This window comes from Pyrus communis, chromosome 15, assembly GCF_041283825.1.
Source record: "Pyrus communis isolate YQ-2024b chromosome 15, ASM4128382v1, whole genome shotgun sequence".
Taxonomy (NCBI): domain Eukaryota; kingdom Viridiplantae; phylum Streptophyta; class Magnoliopsida; order Rosales; family Rosaceae; genus Pyrus; species Pyrus communis.
In genome coordinates, this window is record NC_142579.1 from 41,478,851 (window position 1) to 41,492,894 (window position 14,044).

Consider the following 14,044-nt stretch of genomic DNA (forward strand, 5'->3'; position numbering starts at 1 on the left):
TCTAAGCTCCTCCACCATTGAATTTTGCGTGGAATGAGAGGGTAAACAGATGCATGACACACAAACATAGACGCGCACACAGAAAATCGAAACCAAAATTCAGAAAACAAACACAGACGCTACGTACTCAGATCCGAAACACAATCGGACCTGCGGAGAATGAAATTTGAAGGGCGACTGACAAAGGGGAAGAATGAGAGGCGGACAGGAGAAGGATCGAGATTATATAGGGGTTTATGTGAATTAGGGTTTTATCCATCTGACAAACAGACTTGACATTTTGGTGGCGCGGCCCACTGTTTTTTGATTTGGGCTTTGAATGGAATTCTAGGGTTTTCAATGGGCTTTAATAAAATTATATTAGTCCAACTTTTGTTAGGCCCAGTTTTAAAGTTTAATGGACTGGCCCAGCATAACAAATGCTTGAATTCAGATATTGTGTTTAAAGAGGAGCGTTTGGATTAGTAACGCATGCCTATGGGATCTTATTCCGTGGATCTAATAATTATGAATGGTCAAGATCAACTCACACGCACGACTTATCTCAGTGTTTCTCTAGGTTTCATATCGCAAATCATTGATTTGATATGTGCTACCTACTCATGGTCGGTAGGGTGTGTCCCATGGGGCCTAAAACTGGACTAAACGTCCATATATGACCAATTACTTTGATGTCATGCTAATTTAGTGGTCAAATGATGTTAATCTCTCTTCTTGCTCTCTAATTTCTCAAAACCACAGGCTTCAACGCATAAAAAACAATTTTGCTTTTTACCTATATGTACATGCACTTCTTCCTCAGTCCTTTCTTTTTTCTTTCTTGGTTTTTTGTATTGGTTCTGTAAAAATAAATTGACCAAACAAAACACAGTCGTATCGTACGTGTTATTGATCTCCACCGCCATCTTCCCCCTTAAGATCAGCCGGAGGCAGAAAGCAATCCATGGACAACCCACAAATATTAAAATCCACTTCGTCAATCCTCCACGTCTCCTCAATCCTCCTCTTCTGGTTGTAAGCGTGTCCGTACCTGTACAGCAAAGCCGACGTTTTACCGCCGTGCGCTATGTTTATCCCGTCGACGTATCTGTAGTCCCCGATCACCGTCTCCATCGTCGTCTCCCAGAAAACGTCGTCGTTTCGCGACCTCATCTTGACCAGCTTGGTGTCCTCGAACTGGATTAGCAGTCCCGTCCGCTGGCTGAAGTAGCCCCAGATGGTGTGATGGACTATTTCAGTCTGGGGAGTGCTTTGGGATTGGAGTATTTCCGTGGGGGTTTCGAGCTTGAGGATGAAGCATTCTTCTTTGTTGATGTTTTTCTCTCCTGTGCACGTTGCATCTAGGAACAAGTTGGCTGTGCTCCTGGGGTCCAAACCTATGGACAATTTTATGTATATATCATGTATAAAATAGTTTACAAGATCAACCATAAATAGGAGAGGAATACAAGAAAGAAAGTGGAGGAATGGTGCGGACAGGGATGGCAGCTCAGCAAGCATGAGTGAAGACCTGACCTCCACTATCTCTAACTTAAACTAATACCTAGCTTTACATGATGAGGGAATATTGCTCTTAAATAAGCCTAAAGTAAACAAACAAGCAGCTAACCCTAGCCGAAAGTAAGATGACAATGAGTTGTTATCCATCACCAACTAAACAATGACAACTAGACAAACCCTACCACCAATAATAATAGATACTTCAATACTCCCCCTCAAGCTGGATCGAGAGTTCTTCTGGATCCAAGCTTGAAGAGAAGACGATCAAGTTGTGCAGAAGGCAGAAGCTTGGTGAACACATCGGCAAGTTGATCACTGGAACGAACAAATACAGTTTGTAATAGCTTGGACTGAACTTGGTTGCGAACGAAATGACAGTCAACCTCGATGTGCTTTGTGCGTTCATGGAAGACGGGGTTGGCAGCAATATGCATTGCTGCTTGATTGTCACAATGAAGAAGAATTGGTTTGGAGGAGATGATTTCAAGATCACGTAGCAACCTCTTTAGCCAAATTAGTTCGCATGCAGTCGATGCCATTGCACGGTACTCAGCTTCTGCGCTTGACTGAGCTACAACAGATTGCTTTTTGCTCTTCCACGTAACGAGGTTACCACCAACAAGAGTGCAGTAACCAATTGTGGATTTGCGATCAAGGACATTGCCTGCCCAATCAGAGTCTATGTATCCTTCAATGGTGAAGTGTCCGTTGTTTTGCATGAAAATCCCAGTAGATATTGAGCTTTTCAAGTATCAAAGGATCCTTTTAACTAGTTGCAAATGATGAGATGAGGGAGAATGCATGAACTGGCTGACAAAGCTAACAGCATAAGCAATGTCAGGTCGGGTTATAGTCAAATAGATAAGTTTTCCTACCAACCTTTGATACTCCGATGCATTTTCAAGCTGGATGCCTGAGGTTTCATCCTTGAAATTTGTTGGTAGTGGTGTTTTGGCAGGCTTGCAATGCATCATATTTGCTTCTTCTAAAAGATCTAGAACGTACTTTTGTTGATTTAGAAACAAACCAGTTGGAGATTGATCCATTTCGATTCCAAGAAAGTATCGAAGTCTGCCAAGATCTTTGATTTTGAAGGTTGAATGTAATGTGGCTTTGAGAGCAGTTATTTCTTCTGGATTATCTCCCGTGACAATAAGATCATCAACATAAACAAGTACCACCAATCTTCCATGCGTACCAATCCTAGTGAACATTGAAGAATCTGCATTGCTTCGTTTAAAGCCGGATGACATAAGGACAGAACTAAGTTTTGAGTACCAAGCCCTTGGAGATTGCTTGAGACCGTAAATAGCCTTGTGAAGCTTGCAGGCTATTCCTTGTTCCTTTTCTCGTTCATGACCAGGTGGTAGCCGCATGTATACCTCTTCTTCTAACTCTCCATGTAGGAAGGCATTTTTTACATCCATTTGATGTAGAGACCAGTTTGAATTGATAGCCACCGAAAGAAACACTCTAACTGTGTTCATCTTTGCCACATGGGCAAAGGTTTCTTTGTAATCTACTCCGAAGGTTTGTGTGAAGCCCCTTGCAACTAACCTTGCCTTGTGCTGCTCTATGTTTCCATCTGAGTGAAATTTGGTCTTATAAATCCATCTTGCCCCAACCACACGTTGACCTTTTGGCAGAGAAACAATGCTCCAAGTTTGATTTTCATCAAGTGCCTTCAGTTCTTCAAGCATGGCTTGCCTCCATACAGGAGATTGGTGTGCCTCTTCGAAGGATCGAGGCTCAGAATTTTGGGATAACTTGGTCACAAAGACAGCATGAGATGGAGAGCTCTTGCTATGAAAAACCATTTGTCCAATAGGATGTCTAGGCGTGTAGATTTCAAAATCATCAAGCCTGGCTGGAGGTTGTCTGTTTCGAGAAGGATTCCTTCGTGGAAGAGGAGGTTGTTCAAGTTGAGGCTCTCTCCTTTCGAGAATGACTTCTTCATTATCTGCTTCCATACTTTCAGGAGCTGGCTCTATCTCAACAGCTTCATTTTGCGGTGTTGACAGCCTTGTATCATCAAGGAAGAGAGGGGTAGGAAACACTTCATATGAGAGCTCCCCCTGAGGTTCATCATCATGCATTTGAAAGAAGGAGTGAGTTTCATCAAAACGCACATCCCTGGATACACATACCTTTCTGGTCTTAGAGTCGTAGCATTTGTATCCCTTTTGGGAAGTTGACTAACCTACGAATGCACATTTGATAGCCCTTGGATCAAGTTTATCTCGGTGAATAGTTTGAATGTGCACATAGCATACACATCCAAACACACAGAGATGACTTATGTCAATTTCTCTCCCCTTGAGAATTTGGTAAGGAGATTTGAACTTCAAGATTCTACTAGGAAGGCGATTGATGATGTATGCAGCGGTTTGTATAGCTTGAGACCAGAACTTCTTTGGAACTTTTGCTTGTAACATTAGTGATCGTGTTTTTTCAAGCAAATCTCGGTTCTTTCTTTCTGAAATGCCATTTTGTTGTGGCGTTTCTACACAACTTGTTTGTTGCAAAATTCCATGCTCACTTAAGTAAGTTGTCATGATTTTGGAAGTGTACTCAGACCCATTATCAGACCTTAAGATGCCAATTTTAGAGTTAAAATGATTTTGAATTAATTTATGAAAATTTTTGAAACACTGGAAAGCTTCATGCTTGAATTTAAGTAAATACACAAAAGTAGTTCTAGAGAAATCATCAATGAACGATATGTAAAATCTGTAACCATCAAAGGACTCTAAGGTGGCAGGTCCCCAAATGTCAAAATGGACTATTTCAAAGGCTTTGGTAGCTCTAGAGAGAGAGTGGGGAAAGGGTAACCTGGTGAACTTAGATTTTTGACAAACTTCACAATCTGGAATCACTTTACAGAAACTAGGAAAAAGAAAAGACATAACATGTGAAGAAGGGTGAGCTAATCTCATGTGCCACAGCTGCTCCTTGTTTACAGTGCTTGAGTTTACGTAGAAACTTTTTGGGAAACTTGAAGAGAATTTGACATAGTACAGTCCATTGAGGAAGAACCCTTTACCAATCGTTTCCTTCGAAACTTGGTCCTGGAAAATCACATAGTGAGTTGAAAAAATTGCAAGACAATTTAGCAAATGTGTTATTTTTCCTACTGACAATAGTTTGAAAGGAAAAGAAGGGACATGCATGACAAGGGATTCTTTTTGACTCGAGAAGATTTTGAGTTTCCCTCTGCCTACTATACGAACTTTGGTGCCATTAGCTACGGAGACAAAAGAAGGAGTGGAAAAGTTTTGAAAATCATTTAGTAAAGATGCATCGTTAGTCATGTGATCTGAAGCTCCTGAGTCAACTATCCAAAAATCACAACTACTACTAAGATCCAAAGCAGTGGAGATAGTTGCAATAATACCTGGCATGTCATTTTGTGACACTGAGTTTGATTGTTCGAGGAAGCCAGCAAACTTGCCGAGCATGGCTGAAGGAGTTTCATGATTTGTTGCTCCTTGTTTCTGTTGCAAGAAGTTAGCGAATTCATTTATGAGAGCAATGGGACTAGAGGAAGAGTTTATCACATTATTGGAGACATTGTCGCAAACAAGATTTCCTCTAGGAGTGTAGGCAGGCTTCATTTGGTTTCTTGGTGCTCTTCCATCGTCATTGAACTTAGGTTTAAGTTCTGGATAAAGAATCCAGCACTTCTCTTTTATGTGTCCAATACCTGTACGACCTATCTTCACACAGTGAGAACACTTTAAGTCTGGTCGTTTTCCCTTGTATGGTCTGGAGAAGGTGAAGGCTCTTGCTTCTGATGGCCTAAAATTTGATTCTCCAACGACCATGTCTGCGTTCATGACCTTCTTTCTTACTTCTTCACGTTGAATAACGTTGCAGACCATCTGTAAAGTGGGAAGTTCATGTGTCATTAAGAGATGGCTTCTAAGGTCTTCATAATCTGGTCCAATGCTGGCAAGCAACTGGAACACTTTGTCTTCTTCAGCACGCTTTAGAAGAATGGTTGTGTCCGTGGTATGAGGTCTGTAGAGATCCAATTCATTCCATTTGGCCTTCAAGTTGCCAAGATGATGAACAAAAGAGAGATTTCCCTGTTGTAATTCCGTAAGATCTTTCTTCAGCTGAAAGACTCGCGCAGCATTGTTTAGATCTCCATACATGTCTCGTACGGAATTCCAAAGTTGGTGAGATGATACTGAGTAGCTGAAAATCTCAGCCATCTTTGGTTCCATAGAGTTTAACAGCCAAGACATGATAAGTTGATCTTGGGATACCCATGCTGCATAATCCGGTGCAGTTGTTTCGGGGATGATGTCATCCTTTTGAATGAATGGGAGCTTTCCACGTCCTCCAAGAGCGAGAGAAATAGTTCGTGACCAAGGCAGGTAGTTGAATTCGTTTAGAAGCACAGAGCTCAAACGTTGAATTGGATTGGTATCCATGGTTTCGTTTTTTGAAGTTTTTTCTGCTGGTATGGCCATAATGGCTCAACTGGTTTGGATTTGGTGGGTTTTTCGGAAGAACACAGAAGCAGGTCCAAGAGGAATCACTGCTCTGATACCATATGGACAATTTTATGTATATATCATGTATAAAATAGTTTACAAGATCAACCATAAATAGGAGAGGAATACAAGAAAGAAAGTGGAGGAATGGTGCGGACAGGGATGGCAGCTCAGCAAGCATGAGTGAAGACCTGACCTCCACTATCTCTAACTTAAACTAATACCTAGCTTTACATGATGAGGGAATATTGCTCTTAAATAAGCCTAAAGTAAACAAACAAGCAGCTAACCCTAGCCGAAAGTAAGATGACAATGAGTTGTTATCCATCACCAACTAAACAATGACAACTAGACAAACCCTACCACCAATAATAATAGATACTTCAATAAAACCCTAATCAACAAATAATTGTTAATGTTGTTCCTTAATCACGATTTTAAGTTGACTGCGCTCCTTAACCACAGTTTTCATTAAACATTTGAGACTTTATTAAAAAGTTCAACATATTTCTAAACAAAAGTACATTTAGAAAAAGAGTTTCTAGGCAAAAGGCTTTATACAACATCAGTTCCATATGAGTCCTAATATTCAAGATGATTGCGACCTAAAACTGTATATACCTGAAAGAAGCGACGGAGGGGTCTTGGGGGGCCTTTATTAGCGTGGCAAGGTTGTGAGCCAGATTGATTCCACACGACCTTGCCATCACTTCCAGCACTGACTTTCAAGCCGGAAACAACCAATTCCAAGTACCACAAGTCGGGATTCTTTTGCCATAGGACAAACCCACCAACCTCGCTGTTGACTTTGCTCTGAACGTGTACACTATCATCACCTTGGCGCATTTCGGATCCCACCATCTTAACCTCCCCAACGGCGTGCGCCAGTCCCCCGATTGCCGCCACATATTGTTGCACTATATATTTGGCCGTAGAAGCCTCCTGCCCGCCATGCATGCATGCATGTATCAAACCACGTACGTACTTAATGAAAAGTGAAAGCTGAAAACTATATAATGTGGTAAATTAGGTTAATATTACATAAAATGGAACAATCTTTAACAGGGCGGGAGAGTGCATTGTCACAATGAACCTGAAGGGGGATGAGAGGAGAACCAACAAGCTTGAGCAATGCCATGAACTCATTGTTTGATCCTGACGAGGCACACTAAAAGCCCACACAACGTAGACAGTAAAAAATCATTTATTCGAAATAAAAAAATAGAAGCCAAATAAATAAATAAATAAACAGCAAACAAAAACAAAACATAATCTCAGGCGCATCTCCCCCGCCCCCGCCCCAGTCCGTCATCCGCCAACCCCACCCACCCAAGCTTAGCCACACCCCGGTGACGGTTGTGTCGTTGACGCTGCCTGTGACTGGCCTGAATCATTGCAGTCGGCAAATATGGCAAAGGGGGAGCTTGACCAAATCGTAAGACATAGAGACAGAGTGGGGGGAAAAAATCTTAGCTAGAATTGGAAGATGAACAGGCACATTACTTCTCTCCCGGGCCATGAAGGCCCAATTGGTATTTGCCTCCTGCCCGACCCATAGTGCAAAGTCAAGAAGTCAAAGCGCGTGTGTGTATTGTATAGAAGAAGATACTTTCTACACTCTGTCTTGTAGGGATATTCTGCTTGTACACTTGTCATACAAAATTGTATCTATCTGGCAGCTCGTCATCAATTTTGTCAACGGAATAGGATTCTCTCTGGATTCTTTTTGTAAGATTCAAATGATTAATTAATTGTATCTATTCATCGTACATCATACGGTTAAAAATCATCATACATTACGATAATTCGTGACGTTGTACTATTTATGCAATATCTATCAGTATTATGTACTATCGATGCTATGTTGATACCATTATGTACGGTAATGAGATTGGTTTGGCCCTTTGTATGATCAAGTCCTTGCATGGAACTCGTCAACCTATCAGTACTGGATACAACCAACCACATCCTCCACCTGAATCATAAATCAAATTCCTTAATTTGATTTTTAAGTAGCTTTCAACCTGATTAGTGATTTGATTATCAATTAAATAATCATAAACCAAGCCATTTATTTTACGCACATTTTCGATCCATACAATCGCTAGACAGAAGTCCATGCACACTTCATCCCTCTTAATTTAATCCATCAGATCCTACCGTCTCTGCATCTACAGCCGGCCTCACCTCACTATATAATCCAACCCCAAATCCTCCCATCTTAATCCCGCTTAATCCCGGGCTTAATTAATGGCTAAACGCTCCTTTAAGCTCAAATTCCCCCGGGTTATCCCGCTAATCCAATTCTGTCGCCCCAAACACAACTCCACTTTACCGGCAATTTACCGGCTGTCCCCCGTAAACGCCAAAGCCATGGACATCGGCTTCCCCAGCCTCACCCTCCCGGTCCCGCCACCGTCCGCACCGGAGCACCCCTCCGTAAAGTGCCACGTGTCATCCAAGCCCACCAAATCCCTCGGCTGCGGATCGTGTCGGTCCCGGTCATCCACGCGATTCATCTCCGACTGCACCGTCGAAATCAAATCATCCGCAGATAATGACAAACTTAGTCATAATTATAATTATAATAACTATAATAATAATTTTATGTCGCCGATTTCGGAAACCGAGAATTATTACAGGAAGAAGCGGAACGAGGAGAAGAGGAAGACGAAGAGGAAGAAATCGAAATTGAAAGCGAAACCGGAGCTTCCGTTTATAAATGTTTCGTCGGGAAACTGGTTCAGCGGCGAATTCGACGGCGGCGAAGAGATCAGCGAAGAAAGCGGAACTCCGATCTACTCTTCCAGAAGCTTCTCGACCGAATTTTCGCTGGTGATGGACACCATAGGCCAGAAGATCTCGGGACCGCACAAGCAGAGCAGCAAGAAGAGACCTAACAGTGGCGATTACGATAAGGTTCGTAGACCGAATTCAGATTCGGATTCGAAGAAATCGGTGGGGACGACGGGTGGCGAGTTCGGAAAGATAAAGACGGTGCTGCGGCCGATGAGGGCGTGCAGGGGGGAAGAGGGGAAGGTGAGGGAGAGCGTGGCGGTGGTGAAGAAGTCGGAGGATCCCTACGAGGACTTTAGAAGGTCGATGATGGAGATGATCATGGAAAAACAGATATTCGAGGCCAAGGAGTTGGAAGAGCTCCTCCATTGTTTCTTGACTTTGAATTCCCGCCATTACCAGGACGTTATTGTGGAGGCGTTTTCTGAGATTTGGGAGCTCTTGTTTTCCGACCCTTCGGACCAAGTGGGAAATTTGAATTCTCATATTGTCGTTTTTGCCCCTCATTGTTTACTAAATTACTAATGTAAAAATATTATAGGTTAAATACGTGATCTTTGTAGCACCAGTCATAAATATATGTTGTCAGGTTTTCACCAGTAATAAAAAATTCTAATTGTTGAAATGCATGTACAAAAATTCACTTTGGATTTTACTCTCCAAAGCAAAAATATCAAGCAATTTGAATTGCTCAAACAAAATTCGACAGTCCTCATACAAACCAAAGACACCAATTTCTCTTCCACACAAATCAAGAATCTGGATTTCCTGATGGTACGGAAAGGATCCAGGTTAAATTAAGGTGCAAGAAAAAACATGGTTTTCAAGTTATTTAACCAGAAAATCCAGATTTTGATCTGAAAATGTTGCCAAGTCATTCTCAAAAAACTTGACATGGCAGAGCTTTTCCCCAGCTTCATCAGCAAACACAATCTTCTTCCCCTCCTTGTCCTTGTTTGCAACATTTTCAGAAGCATCGGCGTCGATATCAGCCATTTTCTGCAATGGATAAACAGAAATGATCGAATTCATGCCTCAAAACAAGACCGAGGAAGAAAATAGAATTGTTACTAGCACGTCGAAATAGTCATCGTGCACTTCTCTATCTTATTTCACATAATAGAAGAATGCGTGATGATTATTTTAGACTTGCGATAACAGAATCCGGATAAATGAAAGGAAATAGGGTGAGAAGCAAACCATGATTTTACAAAACCGGTTGCAGTCCCTTGACATCATGGAAAGTAACCTTTTCGCAGATGCTTCGACTCTAGTTACGTTCTTAATAGCCATCCGCACCTGCATTTTTTCATTGGAAGCACACGGATGAGCACACAATTATTCTTGCACTTTCACACAGAAAAGGGGTTGCGTGAGAAAACGTATCTGAAAAAAGTATACAATGGTACCTCGTTTGCATTATATTTCAAGGGTGTAGCATGATAGACCTCGGGCAGTAATCTTTCTTCTGCTATTTCCTTCATGGTCTGTAACTCATTTGTGAGTTTCGTTGCAAGGGATTCAATGTCCTGCATCTGGCGTTGCGAGAATGCAATGGCACTCTCCGAACAGGTTCGGATTGAAGTACACCCGGTGGTAAAACGCGGTGGTGTTGCAGAAACCTTGGAGGCTTTAGGGATGCCTTTAGGGTGGGAATTAATCTTCTCATTCTTCGGATTCAGGTTGTTTTGCACTTTGATAGACAATTTCGCTCTCTTGATCTGATCAGGCCCTTGAGCTCCACAAATTGTCCTCTCGGTTTGTTTTCCAAAACATAGATTCGCCTTACAACCTGATATAATCAGAAAACCATGAGAATCAAATACACGGTGAATGAGAGAAGAGAAATAGCAATTTGCGCAATTTGCAAATGGAGTAATGAACGGAAAGCAATTGAAAGCTTAAATATTAAGAAAATTTGAACAAAATTTTGTTTCCGATAAAAGAGTTAACAGAAAATCAGTTAAACCAACATAGAAAATTTTGTTTTGAGGTGTCGTATGAGAAACCAAACCTAACAGCTACACAGTTGGCCTGAAAAGGAAACAGTTACACAGCAAAACATACAAGTTACAGTACAATAAACACCAACAGGCAACAGCCATAAGTCACAAAAGAATGGTTTAAGCCATCAAAGTAAATCCTCCCCTAATGTTGTCAAAACTCCTATTTTCTGTCCAGCCGCACAACCCAATTCTGGATACCGAAAACTCTATCAATTTAATTAAAACAGACAGAAAGAAATTTGTAGTATTCCAGAATAACACTCAGTTGGGTACTTGGCCCTCAAGAATTGATTAGCATTGTACATGTCTACTGACTACATAACACCGCAGTATAGAGAACATCAAAACACAGTGGAAATCCATTATCAGCTCATCAATAGGTTCTCATGGCCAATAACTTTCAAGAATGAAACTTAAATTTTACTACATTGTAGCATCTGGCTGACAAAGTATGCTACGAGCCTACGATCCTAATCATTCGAATAGAACAACAGGCTTTGTACACTTACTGGGATGTTCTTCACTGTGTAACTCAATTGACTTCATGGCCTTACACAGTTTTTCTTGGGAAGTTGGTGAAATGACCTGCACATGAAAACAGTTTATGAGAAACAAACTCCACTCTATGATAAAGCCAAAAAAAAAAAAAAAAAAAACCAATAGATGTTACATACCTTCCTGGTCGGAAAGAGCCTTTGAGGAGGACGCTGCTGGTTTAAACTAGGACTCCCACCACTCACTAGTGTTGTAAGCTCGTCAGCAGCATCAGAAGAAAAGATCCCTGGAGACAAGTTTCTTTCTGCACCAGCACAGGCAGACTTGGGGGATTGCTTCTTCTCCTCAGCCACGGGGGAATCGTCCGCAACAGAAACCATACCACTACCAGAGCCCGAGTCACAATCACTAGCAGAGCCAGCACTGGATTCAACATTCCAAGGTGAATCATCATTCATGTCAGGCTCAGACAGACATGAATCAGTTCCGTTAACAGGTCCCATGCACTGAAAGAGATCATCACCCACCACCTCAGATATTCGAACCTGGGTCTCGCTGTTAGTCTCACTTAACCCTTCATCCTCAGAGGAAATAGTGTCATGCATATCAAAATTTTGATCTTGAGCCGAACATATTGCTTCAATGAAGTTGTCAGGGTGAACCGAATTTGTGATATGTCCTTCAGTGTTATATTCTAATAGTGGCAAATCCAAGCACTCGTAACTATTGAACACTGAATCATCAACCTCAACAATATCCCATTCTGAGGTCGTTACAATCTGAATAGGTGTGGGATCTGCACATGCCATATCTTCGTAGCAGACTTCATTTACAACACAAATCTGATTTTCATTTGTTTCGTAAATTGGCAACTCGGTCTCGAAAACACAATCAGCAGCTATCGCAGGTGATTCATCAGGCACCACTCTGCAAGAACCCTCCTGATTATCACAAGCCAAAGAGGTATCACCAGCAGCAGGAATTGTGTTTTGGATATCTGAAAACTCAGTTTCAGGAACCTCTACTTTAATGTTCAGACCAGATTCCGGCTCACTTGGGATGTGTTCTGATGTGATAGTCGATATGGAACTTTGAGACATTGAAGAGAAACCGTTTTTCTTACGCTTACTCTTAGCATTGGCCTTTGCCTTCTTTGAGAGTTTCCACTTACTAAGAGGCTCTATGAGATCAACATCATCTTCATCAGTTTGCAACTTAGAACACTCATGCTTTACAGGTGAGCACGTTCCTATTTTTTTCAAATCAACAGATGTTGAACGTTTTCTTTTCTTGTCCTTGCATGTCTCTTTAATCTGCTTCAGTGTAATATTACCAAAACCATCCAAATCATTATTTCTTCCCGCATTGCCATCACTGCTATCAAAATCGTAAACTTCAGGTTCAGTTTTGACTGTCACATTCCGCACAGTACTCCTACTTGGACTTTCACCCATTAACCTATCTCTGTTGACAAGTGATCCCCTGAACTCATCTTTTGGCGGAATTCTTGGGAATGAATCACCGTTTTTGGCATCTAATCTTTCATGTATGTCTTTCAACTCCTTGAATCTGAGTACTGGCCGTCCGCGAGCCACATTCAGAATCTTTACCACTAAACCACCTTCCAGAGCCTGGATAAAGTGCAAATGATTGCAACTTCTCAACTCCATCACATATAAAACTCAGGTTCTACTCGTTAGTACACGAACAATCATTAAAATGCACAAGATCTTTTCCCTGCAACGGAAATCAACCTTACTTATAAAACTAAACAAATTGTTCTCAACTAATTCGTAGTTATTAAACACAACACAACAGCCTCAAATTTCAGAAAATGTTAGACACATATTAATCTTTGAAACAAAATCAAAGCACTAAATTACACTAATGACAAAAAATTCAAAGTACTGACCATTCCTAAAAGATTAGATCAATCAATTACATTAACTCCATCAAAAACATTAAAAAAATGACTAATAAGTTTTTACATTGAGCAGCTGATAGCAACAATTAAAAGAAAATAAACCCTCAAAATATGATAAACAAAAAGAATACAGGGATAAAAGAAACTGTACCAGATTACGACTACGAGGAGCACCACTGCAATTTGGATTCGCTCCAGTGAATCGAATCGGAGATGCCTGCGGGAAACAGAAGCTTTCAGGCCATGGTAACATTACACAGAGTAATTTAAACAATCATTTCAAACAATTAAATCCAGCATAAAAATCAGATCCCAGATTGAAACCCTAATCAGTAATCAATTAGGTCACATACAATTAAAATTTAATCTCTCACAATTGCAAACGTTCGGTTGCTTCAAAGAGCAATAGAACCTTCCACGAACTTCCTCTCTCTGTGATTCCCGAAACAGCGGCGAGATGATTGGGGGATATATCCGGATCGGAGAGACGGAGAGGGCGTAAACAAAGACCTAGAGAGAGAGAGAGAGAGAGAGAGAGAGAGAGCTGAAAATGTTGAAGCTATTGGACTGAATCGGAAGGGACTGTTTGGAGAGACGGAAAGTTTGAGATTGGAGATGGTAGGGCTAGTGGCAGTGGCAAATGGGCTTTTTAGCTCGCGGGAAAAGAGGGATTTTCAGATTGTAGAGAGCGCGCCAAATTGTGTTTGGCGGGAACTCAGAAGATCCGTCCTCCATTAAATATTCGGGTGGGAATTCTTGAGAGCGCGCCAGATTCTACATATCTCGCCGTCCATCTGTCTCTCTCTTTTTATCCCTTGAAA

The 14,044-nt window shown here is 41.3% G+C and overlaps 4 protein-coding genes across 5 annotated transcripts; 1 reads left to right on the plus strand and 3 right to left on the minus strand.

The window, feature by feature from the left end:
- Positions 1–793: 793 nt before the first annotated feature.
- Positions 794–8,222, minus strand: LOC137746769 (uncharacterized). The gene is made up of 4 exons (XM_068486777.2): positions 8,163–8,222; positions 7,048–7,170; positions 6,608–6,944; positions 794–1,376 (listed from the first exon to the last, which is right to left on the minus strand). The coding sequence occupies exons 1-4, from the start codon at positions 8,220–8,222 to the stop codon at positions 886–888; spliced, it is 1,011 nt and encodes a 336-aa protein (XP_068342878.1). The 3' UTR covers positions 794–885.
- On the minus strand, positions 1,716–5,939 carry LOC137728286 (uncharacterized). Its single transcript, XM_088686107.1, has 3 exons — positions 4,186–5,939; positions 2,380–3,633; positions 1,716–2,241 (listed from the first exon to the last, which is right to left on the minus strand). The coding sequence occupies exons 1-3, from the start codon at positions 5,937–5,939 to the stop codon at positions 1,716–1,718; spliced, it is 3,534 nt and encodes a 1,177-aa protein (XP_088542233.1).
- Positions 8,148–9,347, plus strand: LOC137746684 (uncharacterized). Its single transcript, XM_068486691.2, has one exon. It carries the CDS (start codon positions 8,253–8,255, stop codon positions 9,321–9,323), a length of 1,071 nt encoding a protein of 356 aa, XP_068342792.1. The 5' UTR covers positions 8,148–8,252; the 3' UTR covers positions 9,324–9,347.
- An 82-nt stretch (positions 9,348–9,429) lies between these two features.
- On the minus strand, positions 9,430–14,029 carry LOC137732929 (uncharacterized). Of its 2 annotated transcripts, none has more exons than XM_068472173.2 (7): positions 13,598–14,029; positions 13,375–13,440; positions 11,479–13,036; positions 11,314–11,389; positions 10,208–10,590; positions 9,999–10,097; positions 9,430–9,797 (listed from the first exon to the last, which is right to left on the minus strand). In XM_068472173.2, the coding sequence occupies exons 3-7, from the start codon at positions 12,967–12,969 to the stop codon at positions 9,627–9,629; spliced, it is 2,220 nt and encodes a 739-aa protein (XP_068328274.2). In that variant the 5' UTR covers positions 12,970–13,036; positions 13,375–13,440; positions 13,598–14,029; the 3' UTR covers positions 9,430–9,626. The 2 variants fall into 2 exon arrangements, with proteins under 2 accessions (XP_068328274.2, XP_088541978.1); XM_088685852.1 differs by having other exon boundaries at positions 13,577–13,949.
- Between the last annotated feature and the right edge of the window lie 15 nt (positions 14,030–14,044).

Excerpts from the sequence above, each read along its gene's own strand:
- LOC137732929 (XM_068472173.2), bottom strand. The coding sequence starts at position 12,969 with ATGGAGTTGAGAAGTTGCAATCATTTGCACTTTATCCAGGCTCTGGAA. Across the intron at positions 11,390-11,478 it reads GGCTCTTTCCGACCAGGAAG|GTCATTTCACCAACTTCCCA; the intron begins GTATGTAACATC and ends TTTCATGTGCAG. Across the intron at positions 10,098-10,207 it reads TGAAATATAATGCAAACGAG|GTGCGGATGGCTATTAAGAA; the intron begins GTACCATTGTAT and ends GAAAAAATGCAG.
- LOC137746684 (XM_068486691.2), top strand. The coding sequence starts at position 8,253 with ATGGCTAAACGCTCCTTTAAGCTCAAATTCCCCCGGGTTATCCCGCTA.
- LOC137728286 (XM_088686107.1), bottom strand. The coding sequence starts at position 5,939 with ATGGATACCAATCCAATTCAACGTTTGAGCTCTGTGCTTCTAAACGAA. Across the intron at positions 3,634-4,185 it reads TTCTCTAGAACTACTTTTGT|GGATGTGCGTTTTGATGAAA; the intron begins GTATTTACTTAA and ends ATGTGTATCCAG. Across the intron at positions 2,242-2,379 it reads AATGCATCGGAGTATCAAAG|CTCAATATCTACTGGGATTT; the intron begins GTTGGTAGGAAA and ends ATACTTGAAAAG.
- LOC137746769 (XM_068486777.2), bottom strand. The coding sequence starts at position 8,222 with ATGGGAGGATTTGGGGTTGGATTATATAGTGAGGTGAGGCCGGCTGTA. Across the intron at positions 6,945-7,047 it reads CTGTTAAAGATTGTTCCATT|GAGGCTTCTACGGCCAAATA; the intron begins TTATGTAATATT and ends CATGGCGGGCAG. Across the intron at positions 1,377-6,607 it reads TCAGGTATATACAGTTTTAG|GTTTGGACCCCAGGAGCACA; the intron begins GTCGCAATCATC and ends AATTGTCCATAG.